Raw genomic sequence first — 14,919 nt, 5'->3', positions numbered from 1 at the left:
AATTTATTTTTTTTTAATTTTTATTATTTTTCTGTGTATGTATTGCCTGCATGTAGGTAAGTGCGCCCGTGTCATGCAATGCCCATGAAGGTCAGAAGAGGGCGTCGGGTCCCCTGGAAATGGAATTAGAGATGGTTGTTGGTTGCCATGCAGGGTCTTCTGCAAGAGCAGCCAGTGCTCTTAGCCACTGAGCCATCTCTCCAGCCCCTGATTTGAGATTTTTATCTTCCAAACTTTTTTGCAATGCAACTACCAGTAATCATTATCAAAACATTGAGAAATTAACCCTCAACCACTTATATTACTTTGATTTCAGGAATTGTCTAAACCATATATAGTTTTCCCATTTCTTTTCCTGACGTTTATTTTCTCAAAGAAATGTTACAATTTTCTCAAATGTGAATCTTTTACAGGCAGAAACATCCAAAGGACAATATTTAACTGCAAACGTCAGGAACCACCACGTCAGTGGAGATGCTAAACTGTCTTTGTGTTTTCTTTCAGATTTATCAACGATGCTGGTTAGTGTTCAAGAAAGCTTCAAGTAAGGGTCCAAAAAGACTCGAGAAGTTCTCTGATGAACGTGCTGCATATTTTAGGTGTTACCACAAGGTAAGAGCCACTTCAGAAGGTGGGGGCTTGAATTTACTGTCCGAAAACAAAGGTCAAAGGTCAGATTTGTGGCAGATTGGCAATCCCTAGTGAGGAGGGGAATTTTAAAGGAGTGAGAAATTAAAAATGCTGGGGAAACCCAGACTTTCAGGGGAAGCTTAGCAAAGAAAGAAGAGAAAAAGAGCCTAGAAGAATTCAGAAACGCACACAGATTTGCTACAGGGCTGCTGGCCGGTTCGCTGCTGCACTAGGGGGTGGGATTCCAGGAAAAGTTCACACTACACTTTTTCTAGCGACCTAAATTCTAGTTTATCCAAAAGATGGGCCAAATGGGGATTTTGGCTCTCATCAATCTGCCTTTCTCGTTAGCATGACAAGGTGAAGCCCCTTCCCAGGGGTGGTCCCTCCAACAGGTGGTTGACCTGGCTGAACTGGGTTGTTGGGTCTCCACCCAGGCTCCTAAAGGGCCTTTCTTGCTACCATAATAGTGTTACATGGCTGTTTGCCCATGCTTACCCAGTACCTCACCTGAGGAGAGGACAGCAGACAAAGGCCTAGGCCTGACTTCTTTACTGTGCTTAGGAGACCTTGTCTGCCAAGAAAGCACCAACCCCCCAACATAGCATTTGGCTCATCTTTTGGACAAACGTAGAGCTTAGGTCGCTGGAAAAAGTGTAGTTCCCCTGCAACTTGTGTGTGTGTGTGTGTGTGGGGGGGGGTGTCTCTCTGTTTCTGAACTCCCTGGTCTCCCAGGTCCTTGTGATCTCTGCTGAAAGATTCCCAATGGGTCACGCAGAGCGGCGTGCAGAGGCTAGGCGGGGTTTGTGGCCTTAAAGAAGAGGTGCTCTCAGGCGGTAGGAGTGGACAGTGGCCAGAAGGACACTGAAGGCAGATTCTACAGTATTTCTAAAGCCTCCAGAACAGCCAGCTTTCCCTGGTGGGTGCTTTCCTGCCCGGAGGATTTCAGATCGACAGGCCCAGTCGGGTTAACTCTTAAGAAAGGGCACAGTAGTATGCCTGTGTTTTTTCTACAAAGCCTCCACTGGATAGTGGTCTTAGGACTTTTTGCTTACTTCAGAATGTTGATTCCTCTGCCCAGGGCCAAAGATAATGCTAGATCCCATTCTTTTGACAATAATCGGAATTCCATGCCTGGTTTAACAAGCAACTGGATACGGGAGGTGAGGGGGTGTGCATCTCCAGTGACCCTCAAGCCCGCTAATATACTATTACCTAACAAGCCCTTATGAACCTCAGCCTGCCTCCAACATCACAGTGGCCTGGTCATTGCATGTGTCTACTTAGGTCCTTTCTCCTTCCTTGTGTATATATGCTCCAAATATTCCCACACATGACCATTCTTCATGAGCCCTACACCGCACCGACTTTCTGAATGGAGACAGGAAAGGTGGAGAAACAGGCTGTTTTGCTGACAGACGTGTGTAAACCCAACAGAAGTGAGGGCTACTTTGTGGGGACTCCTCAAATCCTGCCCATTAACTCTTGGTGAAGACTCTGTATTCTAAGTATGTGGAGACTCCAGACATTTCCCATAGCCCCCACTGTCACCCCTGGGGACCAAATGACTGCACTGTCCACTGCTGGTACACTCAAGTCTGAATGAAGTCACTTCTCTTAGCGAAATACTTTCAGTGGCCACAGGATCGCAGTACTTGAGTCCCCGTGTCCTGTGTAACCTCCAGGCTCAATGTCCACAATCTCATTTTGTTTTGTCTAGACCCCTTAGGATCCTTGTCTCTTTGGACATATCAACCACATTTGTGCTTTGCCTTTCCCTTGAATTCAGCTCCTTCTCTGGACCCACACAGCTCACTTCCTCCCTTATTGCAGGCAGGGTGATTATTCAAATTCTTCTCTTAAGTAAAGTCATCCTTGACCCTTTTATTTAAAGTGGGGCCCATCTAGACACCCGCTTCTGATCCCCCTCTTCTTTTGTCCTTAGCACTTACTATTGCAGACATTCTCATTTGGCATTTCCCTCCCCCATATAAAATAAGGTTCATGAGGACAGGGATTTTGTGTGCATGTGTGTATGGGGGTGGGGGACACCACTATCAATTATTATTGCCTAACATAGCAAACAACTTCTTAAAGTACTAAGAAAAAAAATATTGTTAGCAGAAGGATCAGAAAACATACAGATATTGGTATGACTTTTAATAGGCTTACCAAAAGAGGCATCTGAAATCAGAAAAAGGAATTTTATTTTGGAGGATATGGGTGGTCCTGGTGATAGGAGCAGAAAAAGCCAGGACTTAGAAGTTTTAGGACAGATTCAAACATAATACCAAAGTGAGCTGGAGCCGACCTGACCTGTGCCTGCCTCACTCCCCACCTCCCAAGCTTGATAAAGGAAGGGGAAGTTGAGCACACACTACCCTACCTGCTGGTTTGCAATTTAATATGCAAATCTTTGGGGAGCTTGGTAAACTGCACTTTCTTTCATCTGTAATAATCATTAACCAAGTTCAAAGCTTTGGAACTGAGGAGGAATTATCTGCATTAAGCCTCCACATCCTTGATGAGTTCCCATAATCCCTTCTTCCCTTTTACTCTCGCAAATTTGATGTGTTTAGTATTAATCTCTTGGGGGGTGGATAAGTAATTTTGAGATATGCATTTTTTAATCTAAATTCTGTGTAATTTATGAACCTTGATAATAAAGTACCAAGGTTATAAGTCGCAAACCGTGACCAGATTTCAACATCTCTTCTACCATACATAAAGGGATTTGCAAAAGAAATGAGGGTGTATATGTTATGCCAGTCAATCGACATAGAGATGATGTGGACTTTGGGAACCACGCCCTTCCAGTAGGAAGCCTGTTGTGTTTGTAAGCATGCATTTTATTGTTCAAGACATTATTCTAAGAATGCCTATTCAGCATACGCAAATCTTTTTAGAAGTTTTAACATAAGAAGTTGACTGTAGAAATTTAAAATTCAGTGTGTTCTCCTGGATCACGTAGCTAAAGGGGCTCTTATGAAAAAAAATAAAAAAAAGAAGAAAGCAAATATATGACAACACAGAAAAAAATCCACTTTTCACACATTTTTTGTTTCTTTACTCCTCCATGCAGTTCTCTTCAAGTACCCTAAGCTGTCAGAGATGCTGTGAATTTGATTAATGGGAATTACAACAACATGAAGACTCTTGTGACTTTAAATATAGTTCCTGACCTTCTTAACTGCAAACTCCCATCAGCCAAAGTGGTGGAGACCCTTGCATAGCTTTAATTTTGAGGCATGAGTGACTCTTGTGTATGTGATCTGGATGGCCCATGGGTTCTATCCTGCCTTGGCTTCTGTGTCTCTCTCACAGTGCTCTTCTCTGAGTAAAGGTGACTTGTGAGGCATGACAGTATCACCTTTACTTATCATCACATGAGGCTAATACCAGAAGATCCAACTCATCTTGGACCTGCAGGATAATTCCAACAGGTCTAAGAGAATATTTCCTAAAATGTATGCCAGAGTCTGGCAAAGAGATTTTTCTGATTAGTGAGATTTTGTGGTCAAAGAAATGTGGGGACAGCAATATTTACACCCTGTTGTTAGATATAAAATCCAAGGTCCAAGGACTCCATTGCTGCCACATGGGGACACCCTAATAAAGTGAAAGTAACTCAGCAAGGCAGATTTTACTTTTGCAAAAGGGTGGCTTGTGTGATCAGTCAGCTCCAGCAAGCACACAGGACCTGGAAGCTTGGTCCCTAAGAGAACTGTCTTTTCCCCATTGGCTGAGGTCCAACCTCATAGTCTTTCCCACCTGGCTAGTTTAAAAGAATCAGGCCAAAGGGAGAAGAGCTCCACCGCACCCCCAGCCATTAGGCTTAGGAATGCATCAGGTCCTTTCCTTAAACCAAAGTCTTACAGAATATGGTGGGATTAAAAGATTAGAATTCCTTGTCATAAACCAAGTTCCAAGTTTTACAGGGTTTGAAAGAAAAGATTAATATTTAATGTCTCTTACACTGTTCTGGATTGTTTTCTGTTATTGTGACCAAAAACAGCTTGGGGAGGAAAGGGTTGATTTCATCTTACACTTCCAGGTCACAGTCCATCTTTGAGGGAAGTCCGGATAGGAGCTCAAGGCAGGAACCTGGAGGCAGAAATCACGAAGGAACACTGCTTGCTGGCCCTGGTCCTGCTCAGCCACTTTCTTATACATCCTGGGACCATCTGTCAGGGAGTGGCACCGCCCACAGTGGGCTGGGCCCTTATACAGTAGTTAGCGGCAAGAAACATGCCCCACAAACATGCACACAGGCCCCCTGATTGAGATAATCCTCCAAGTAAGACTCCCTCAGATAACACTGGGCTGCGTCAGGTTTTCAGCTGGGAAGGTAACACTAGGAGACACCCAACCTTGAACTCCACCATCCGGTGCCACTTGTCACAGGCTCTGAGCTACTGTGCAGAGGACTTCTGAACGACTGAGTCGGCATTGGCAAACTGACCTCTCACCTGCTCCCTTTTCCCTCCCCTCCCCTCCCTTCCCCCATCTTTCTTTCCTTTCTTTCCTCCCTTTTTTCCTTTTCCCATCATCCTCTTCTCCTGCCCTCTCCTCTCTTCTTTCCCCCATTTTCCACGTATTCCATTGAACAAATAATTTAATTCTAATGAAAACCATCCAGGACATCATCCGGCTTTTATGAATTTCCTTTCTTACCAAATGTCCACTGGGTCCATTGATGTATCAACAGTGAGCTGCTGGAGATAATTTCCTACTGCATCAAAACCACAGAAAGAGCCTGTGTCGGATATGGCAAATGCTTGTAAATGTGTTTAAAAGAGTGCAAGACCTTCTGACCGCAAGAAACAATTGCCATTATTACCTTTGTCATTTTGCCAAACCGCCTTAAGCTTGTTCTGTCCCTGCCCTTCATTCATAGCCAAATCACTCCTGTTTCACAAGGTCAGTACCAGGCTCTGTTCTTGGTTCTAGGAAAATTGAATTTTAGGCTCTTCAAGTGAACTGTGAGCTATAATTCCCAATGTCCTAGAATATAATCTCCCTCTCTCTCTTTTTCCTGTCCCTCTCCCTCCTGACACCTCTCCTTCCCTCCTTGTGTGTACGTATGCTTGTATCAGAATTCTTTCTGTACTAATGACTCTGACTCATTCTTTTTTATTTAGTTTTCCTTCTAAAATTTTTCCTCTTTTGATGTAGCTGTCTGTAACATGTTTCTTGAGAATCTTAGAACACATCATAGTCTTTTCTTTCAGGGCTCAAATATACCCAGTTGGAGTCATCTGCTTGCTCAAGAAATGTACCAGGCAAGAATACGTAGCCTCACATCTTCATAAACTGAATGATGATTATGTGTTGATGGGTTCTCCAATGGTAAGCACTTGGAGACCCACATGCCTAGGCACCGGCATAGTGGATAGAATAGGTTAACTTTTACAGGGGAAGGGGGTGCAAGTGCCGAAGCCCCCTTCACTATACTTGAAACTGAATAAACTCCCTGTCCTGCCTAAGCTTGATTACTTTCTGTGGCTTCCTGTCTCATGGTTGGGCACTGAGATCTGTGCTGCTATTCAAAGCCAAGACCAGCAAACTGTCCTTGATTCTCCTTCTTCCTTCTTCCTTCTTCCCTCCTGCGTTAGTCAAGTTGACACCCAGGACTAGCCGTCATACCTCCCGTGTCCCGTCTCTGCCGGGTTTGCGTGCCTCTTCCCTTTGCAGCAACTAACCTCCTTTCCTGGTCCATGTGGCAAAACCTGATGATCTCTTACAAGCTCTTTGTCTGTTTCCTCCCTGTGACTTTCCTGATTCATCCTGAGCTAGTCCTCTGGGACTATTTTGTGTAGTGACTTTGGTCACATTCAGCACCATGGTGACAGCAGGTCCCTGGAGATAAGGGGGGAAGGTGCCAGTTCTCCTCCTGGTGGTTAGAAATGGGCGGCAGCCATCGTGGTGGAGGATCCTGTTAAATTCATGGGTTGAGCACAACACAGCAGTTGGTCAGAAAGAAGCCGCCGAAGCTCGGAAGCTCGGTGTCTCTGCTTCCTGGCTCCATGGAACCAGCTGTCCCTTGACTGCTACTATTGATGCTTCTTCCTGAGGGGAATACACTTTGACCTTGCCTTGCTTAAGCCTCTGAAGATTTTGACTTTCCCTCCTATATATTGCATGTGCGCGCACACACACACACACACACACACACACACATTTTACATGCAAACATGCAGTATACTTACCTACATACATATACATATGCACACAACACATGCATATATACATATACACAAAAAGAATACCATTTTAGTAGAACATGGGATCAAACTGAATATTTTTCTGAGTTGCCTTGACCTGAAAATTTTGTTATTATTATCACTATTATTTGGTCTCTCGTTTGTTTGTGGAGGTAATAATGAAGGGACAAAGCAAAAGGATTTTAGTAGGAATCACAAGTGGAGGCTGTAGCATACTCATTGGTGACAAACTTAGCCTCTTTTATTAAAAAAATTACTTATTGTTATGTGGATAAGTATATTGCCTGCATGTATGTAAGTGTACCCGTGTCGTGCAATGCCCATGGAGGTCAGAAGAGAGTGTCAATTCCCCTGGAACTAGAGTTATAGATGGTTGTTAGCCACCATGTGGGTGCTGGCATCAAACCCAGGTCTGCAGGAGCAGCCAACATGCTCAACCGCTGGGCCATGTCTCTAGCCCCTAAACTTGGCCTCTTATTTCAGTTATTTATATTAGTTTAAACGGTATTAGTTACTTTCCCTGTAACTGTGACCTGACAACTACCAGATAAGAGTCACTTAAGGAAGGAAGGATTTATTAGTAGTTTGGCTCATGGTTTGCATGGATACAGCTCATTTCACAGAGAAGGCATGGTGGCGGGAGGGGCTGACAACCATGGTGGGAGGAGCTTTCTCACATCTGGGTGGAGCCGGAGCAGATGGGACAGGAAGTGGGGCTGGACCATAACCCCTGGGTCTTCTCTCCCCAGTTCCTACTTCCTCCATCTAGTTTCCACCTCCTAAAGGTCCCACAACCTCCCCGAATGGCACCACAAGCTGGGGACCAAATGTTCAAGTGTTCACATATGCTTCTATGGGGACGCTTCACATTCGAGCCACAATGCGAGTATACATGCTTTTTGATGTAACGACTCAAATACCTCAGCTACCATAAGATTTCCATCAGACACATTGTTCTCTACGAAATACTATTTTGTCAGATACACAGTTGGACCTGCCAAGGATGCATTTGCTATCTCTGCCTCCTCAGCACGAGTAGCCTAAGTGTGACTGGAAAGCTGAGCGCTTTAATATGCCAGATGACAGCTTTCCAGGAGGACAATTGGGGAGTGAGAATAAACATGCCATGTAGAACAGACACGCTTGGAACAGCATTGACAGTGTTGTTGGCCCCATGGTGTAAGCCTCACTGTGTCGTAAGTCATGAGTGCTGGACCAGATGTCATCCACGGATGGCAAGTTCAAGTACAAGATAGCTATAGAACTATCCTTATGAAAACTTTTTTAATAATACTTTTTATTCTTTGAAAGTTGCATTTTTTTTGTTGTTGTGGGGTCTTTTTGAGACAGGGCCTCCCCATAGCCCCACCTGGCCTGGCACTTGCTATGTAGACCAGGCTAGACTCTATCTCCCAAAGATCTGCCTGCTTCTTCCTCCTGAGTGCTGAGACTAAAGGCGTGTGCCACCAGGCAGCTCTAAAACTTGCATGCATTTATATCAGTATATTGATCATATCCGTCCACCCCTACCTCCCATCAACTCTCCTTAGTGCCTCCCGCACCATCTCCCTTCCAACTTCTTGTCCTTTTTTGAAAAAATTTACTTTTGCTATTAATAACCCCCTGAATCCATTAGTGCTGCTCAATGCACATGGGTGTGTGGCTGTCCCCCGGGGCATGACATTCCATCCTTAAAGGAAAGTGACTCTCCCTCCCTCAGCATCCATCAACTGCTAAAAGCTCCTCTGACATGGGTGGGGCCTTGGAAGCTGTTCAGATAGATTTTTAAGTCTTTTCACCACCATTAGAAACATACCCACACCCGTTGCAATTCCCACAGGCTCTGAAGATTTGCATGTGTGTTTTCATAGGACACATGTGGAAGACAGATTACAATCAATGGAGTCAGTAGTTTTCCCCTTCTACCATGTGGGTCCTGGGGATTAAACTTAGGTAGTTTTGATGGCAAGTGCCTTTGCCTGCTGAGCCATCTTGGTAGCCTGCCTTAAGTTCTTAATCTGTAGACCAGGAATCATAACGATAGGCATGACATCACAAGGTTAATACACTTTTCTAAAAATGGATAAGATACATCTCTTATCTATTCTGTGCTTGATCTAATCTAAGGGCTCAGGAATAAGTTATCAATAAAACTTCTTTAGTAATATACCATACCTTTCACTGAGCTAGTGACTTCACTTTGGCTATCAATAATATATAATAACTCAGTTCCACCACAGTCATAGCAGATGGGTGCTATCGTGCCCATTGAACAGATGAGGTCATTCGAAGGAGCAAAGCTGGACAATGCTGATGTTAAATTCCGAATGCTCTGACTTCATTTCCGTATTTCTAAACCTTGTGATGTGCTGTTCTGTTGGAGCACAATCTGTGTGTGTGTGTGTGTGTGTATGTGTGTGTGTGTGTGTGTGTGTGTGTGTGTGCGCGCGCGCGCGCAATGGATTGCTCGTAGAGGTCAGAAGACAACGTTATGGAGTCAGTTTCTCTGTCCATCTTCACTTGAGTTCTGGGGACTGAACTCAGGTCACCAGACTTACACAGCCTTTGCCCGGTGAGCATCTCGTAGGCCCCTGTGTTTTCTTTTTAGAGCCGCCCACCCCTAGGCCTCCCATCCTAGCAAGCACTGATCAGTTTTCCATGACTATCATTTTTTTCTTTTCAAATATACCATTTAAATGGAATACTGTAGCATATAATCTGTCGTCACTAACTTCTTTCATTCAACAGCAGTGTCTTGGGATGCACCCATGTGGTATGTCCGTATCCATAGGTGGTTGATTTTCATTGTTAAATAAGATGCCACAGTCCGGCTTACCACAATATGCTTAGCAGTCACTTACTGAAGACCACGAGGGTAAGTCAGTACAGACGAAGCTGCTGTGGATATTTATGCGTATGCTGTTGCATAAATATGTAAGTTTTTCATTCCCCCCGGGATGAATTCCTCAAGATGCAGTTGTTGGATCATTTGATACCTGCACTTTTAGTTTTATAAGAAAATACCCATCTGTGGGTGAGGGCGAGTCTACAGTCTTATGTTCCCCTGAGCAACAGATGAGTGCTTCTTTCCTCTGCAATCCCACCAGTCCTTGGTGTCCCTATTTACTACTATTTTGATTTTAAACATGACAGGAAGAGTCACTGTGATTCTAATGTGCATGACATAACAGCTGAAGACACCGAACATTTCCCTGTGTTTTCTATCAAATGTATCTTCATCTATTTTAACAATTTTATTTATTTACTATTATTTTTAAAAATATTTTATTTATGCTGGAATTCAAACCCAGGTTTTCTGCAAGAACAACCAGTGTTCTTAACCTCTGAGCCATCTCTCCAGCCCCTTATTTATTATTTTTATGTGTATGAGTGTATTGCCTGCATGTTTGTAAGTGCACCAGTGTTGTGCAAAGCTCGCAGAGGTCAGAAGAGGGTGTTGGAGTCACTGGAGTCACAGATGGTTGCTAGCTACTGCATGGGTGCTGGGAATTGAACCCAGGTCCTTTGCAAGAGCAACCAGTGCTCTTAACCACTGAACCATCTCTCCAGCCCCCTATTTTAACAATTTTTAACTAGTTTATTATTTTTTTTTCCTTTTCCTTTTAGGAGAGAGAGGGGGAGGGGATATGCTCACCTACATTTCTAGATTCTTCCCATGCATGACTTGTGACGCTATTTTTCTAAAACAGAAGTCTTAATTTTGACGACATCCAGTTTATCATAGTCCCCTCTACTTTTGGTGTCAAGTTGAAGGACTTTCTGTTTAGTCTCAGACGTCAGAGACTTTCTTTTTTCCCTTTGTTTTTTTCCTAGAAAAAATGTAACAAGCTTTTACATTTAAGTTCTTGATTCATTCTGAGTTCACCTTTAGGCAAGGTGTGAAATGTTGCCTGTGTTTCCTTCCTATTTATCTGTGATTTTCCAGACATTCCAATGCCGTTTGGTGAACAAAGTCATTTCTCCATGAAGTTCATTTTTTTCATATTTGTTAAAAAATCATTCAGGAGGATTTGTACAGATCTACTTTCATGTTTTCTATTAATTTCCATGGATCTGTTCCTCTCTGCCAACAGTTTCATGCTGCCTTGATTACTGAGGCTGGATATAGTCCTTGGCCCTGGGTGGTGAGGGTCACTCCAGCCCTCCATCTCATTCTTCCTTTCCATGTCCTTTTGATCACCCTATTGTTGTCCCTAACTATATTTTTTATTTATTATTTTATGGGTACGAGTGTATTGCCTGCACATATGTGAGCCTGCATGTATGTGAGTGCACCTGTGTCGTGCAATGCGTGGAGATCAGAAGAGGGCTTTGGATTCCCCTGGAACTGGATGGAATTAAGGAAGGCTCGTAGCCGCCATGTGGGTGCTGGGAATCAAACCCGGGTCCTCTGCAAGAGCAGTCATTGCTCTTAACTTCTGAACCATCTCTCCAGCCCCTGCTGTACCTAACTTTAAGCATTTTTAGATAGGTCTGTCTCTTTCTCCAAAAACCCTTGTTGGGATTTTGAGAAGAATTATGCCTATAGATCCAAGTGTGGGAAAATTGACATCTTTTCTACACCAGATCTGTTCATGAACTTGGTAGGGTTCTCTATGTGTTTAGGAGTTCTTTGATTTACTTCACCAGTGCTTTGCAATGGCTATCCCACGTATCTTGTACATGTTTTGTTGTTTATATCCAACTATTTAATTTACTGTGCTGGATAGCTTTAGTTGTCAACTTGACACACCTGGGTAGAGGGAGCCTCAAATGGGGAATTGCCTCCATTGGACTGGCCTGTGGTCATGTCTGTGGGGTATTTTCTTGATGAGTAATGTGGGAGGGCCCAGCCCACCGTGGGTGGTGCCACCCCTGGGCAGGTGGGCCTGTATTGTATAAGAAAGCAGGTTGAGCACAGGCCAGGGGAGCAAGCCATGGTCTGTGCTCCAGCTGCTGCCTCCAGGTTCCTGCCCCGAATTCCTACCTTGGGCTCCCTGATAAATTGTGTCCTGTAAGATGTAAGATAAATAAACCCTTTCCTCCCCAAGTTGGTATTGGTCAGGGTATTTTGTCACAGCAACTGAAGGATTACTAAGACATTTACTTTGGATTAAATTTGAAGTCCTTTTCAATGAAGTACGTAGCTTGTAGAAAACAGTCATTTTGGAGCTATAATCTGAGGGTAATCATCTAGTTTAAATGATCCCCCTGAGCTGCAGAGATGGCTCAGTGGTTAAGAGCACTTGCTGCTCTTCCAGAGGACTGGACTTCCATTACCAGCACCTTTGTCTGGAGGCTCACATCCACCTGTAACTTCAGCTCCAGGGGATCTGACGCTCTCTTCAAGCTTCAGAGGGCATCTAACACAGAGAAGTATTGATAATAAAAGAAACATTAAAAAATACAAATGATTTTCTTTACTGTCCCAAAATCATTTTACTAAAAATTATGTATGATTGGTTGTCCTTGCATTTTGGGTAAAGATTCAGGTTTCTAGGGGTTTATGGAAATTTAATTACTAGCTTATCACTAGTCTATTAATTTGTTCCACCTTTATAGTCTTATAATTTTTAAAAAACATTTACTTATGAATGTGTGGTATGTGTGCATGTACATGTGTGATCAGAAGACAGCTTTTGGGTATTGGTTTTCATCTCCCACCATGTTGGTCCCAAGTCCAAGGGATCAAACTCAGGTCATCAGGTCTGGCGGCTAGCATCTTCTCCTACTGAGCCATCTTGCTGGTCTCTATTCTTAGGCAATTATAAGTCTTTCTAAAGAGATATTTATTTTATTTTTAATTATATGTATATATGTGAGTCTATGTGTGGGTGTGTGCAGGTTCCTGAGGAGGTCAGAGGCGTTTGATCCTCTGGAGTTATAAGTGGTTGTGAGCTGCCTAATATGGGTGCTGGGAACGAAACTCAGGCCCTCTGTAAGAGCAGTTTGGACTTTTAACTCCTGAGCCATCTCTCTAGTGCTGTTCTTATAGTCTTGTTATTACACAAAACAATAAAAATAAAACAAAGCAACCTTTATCTATACACTTTATTTTTTATTACTTTTAGAATTTCTTTTTTTTTTCCACTCAAATTTCTTAGTAGAATACACATCTATCAAGGTTTTAATCTCTCTGGCTTCATGTGTGCACATGGGTACTTGTATGGGATCACTTGAATGTAATCCAAGTATACCTGGAAGTGCTCTTAAGTGATGTCAAAAGACAAAAGCTGGTAGATTTTTCTCCAGTTGGTGAAAGATGAATCAGCTGGCTTTTGGGTCTGGAAGATTATTATAGATTAAGCTTGACCAAGAGAGTCCCTGCTCATGAAGTTGTGTTGGAACAGGATGAAAATGCACCTCACTTTTTTTGAGACTTCTTTAAGACCCCTTTCGACCTTCACAATGTTTATTTAAAGTACAAAACTCACACATGTTCCTTAAATCAAACTTAAACAATGGAAAAGTTTTCAATAAAACAGGAAATAAAATTTGACGCCAGGCCCTAGTCTTTGTCTCAAGACAAATGTCTAATAGGTTTACTACTTGCTTTTCACACCCTTCTCTCTGAAACAAATGGGGAAACGCATTCTCATACATGTGCAGAGTATATTGTAAAGGCAAACATGGACCAATTCATTTGGCATTATATTTAAGGAGAATCTGAATCCAGGTTTCCTCAGGACAGTCTTGGTGAGTATGTGTTTTGTTTATAAATTGTCATGGCAATTCCTTTGACATTCAAAATATTCTGGCTTATGAGATACACGATATGGTTACATTATGTGCACTAGTCCCCATCCTCTTGTGTTTTGAATTTACATCTAAGTTTGTTCTTCATGGGTTTACCTCATTGATGCATGAACTCTAGACATCCTGTTGTTCTTATTACACCATAATTTAAGCATGCCAAATGATGGGAAAGCGGATTGGGGGTTTTATTAATATGAATTCCACCTTCATGAAGAACTTGTGCATCTGTTTTTCTAGTAAAACCATGCTCACTTCTGCCAGGTTGTTTCTAGAAAGGTTGTTGGGACTCATACACTCACAGTCAGCTTATGAAAGCGCACTTCCTGCCAGATTCTGTTCTGCCAGTTCCTGCATTTTTGTAAAAGGAGAGACAGAAAGATCAAATGAATTATTCCAGTTATTTCTATGTACAAATAAAGACCCACTCTTCAGGGAGACAGTTCAAATTTATGACTCAGACAGGCACAAGTCCAGTTTATTTTAAGTGACCAAGGGTACATAGATATTTTTGGAAAGAATGAAACCCACTAATATAGGGGTTGGGCTAGGACTGTCTAGACTAGTTCTTTCTTAAGAAACCTTTTAAAAAATGTTTGCCTAAACTGTTCTGTTCAGAGGTCCTGAGGGGAGACTTGTGAACACAAAGCCTTGTGCTCAGGACTTTGCATTAAAATTGAATGTGTCTCTCTTTGCGTGTCTCTAACCACTCTCTCCATTTTAAAATCATTCTTATTTTCATAGAAAAAAAAACAGTATGAAAGAGTTAAACGTTTTAGAATGCATTCTACAAACTCTTTTGGAAGTTTTAAATAGAAATGTTTATAAGCGTACCCTGAAATTTTAAACGTTGTAATTATGTGATAATAATAACCACAATTTAGCTTAATGGGTTATTTATTAATACTTGAGGAAACCTGATGGGCCCAGAAAGGGGTTGCTTTCCTATCATTTTTGTTTTCCAAAAAGACATACAAAAGTTAAAGGGGCTTATGCCTCTTCATTTTCAGTAGGATAATGGCTTTAATTTTTTTTTTTTTTTTTTTTTTTTAAGAATGAAGTAATTTGAAGCTTCTGCAGAGCTTTGCAATTTGCATATACAAAGTGAATTGCTCACTTAATTCATTCGGTCCCACAAGGGAAAAAATAATTAGGATGCAGCCAACAAAGGCAAGGCAGAAAATTGCCTTTTAGGTAGCAGTCTCATCCCCGCTCAGTAAACAGAAATAAATCATCATCTGTAAATTACCAACAGCAGGAAAAGGGGCAAACTTGGAAGTCAAGCCCTTGTTTTCCTAAATGGCTTTAGACT

General features: G+C 42.4%; 1 protein-coding gene across 2 annotated transcripts in view; it reads left to right on the top strand.

Moving 5' to 3' along the window:
• Dok5 (docking protein 5) overlaps positions 1-14,919 on the top strand; it is a 173,766-nt gene that overhangs the window by 76,099 nt on the left and 82,748 nt on the right. For both annotated transcript variants that reach the window (XM_008835132.2, XM_029564540.1), the window contains exon 2: positions 505-612. In XM_008835132.2, coding sequence (XP_008833354.1) covers positions 505-612 — 108 coding nt within the window. The remainder of the gene's footprint in view (positions 1-504; positions 613-14,919) is intronic.

This window comes from Nannospalax galili, unplaced genomic scaffold (genome assembly GCF_000622305.1).
Source record: "Nannospalax galili isolate Female #2095 unplaced genomic scaffold, S.galili_v1.0 scaffold596, whole genome shotgun sequence".
In the NCBI taxonomy this organism is placed as follows: Eukaryota; Metazoa; Chordata; class Mammalia; order Rodentia; family Spalacidae; genus Nannospalax; species Nannospalax galili.
This window is presented reverse-complemented; position numbering and strand designations above follow the sequence as displayed.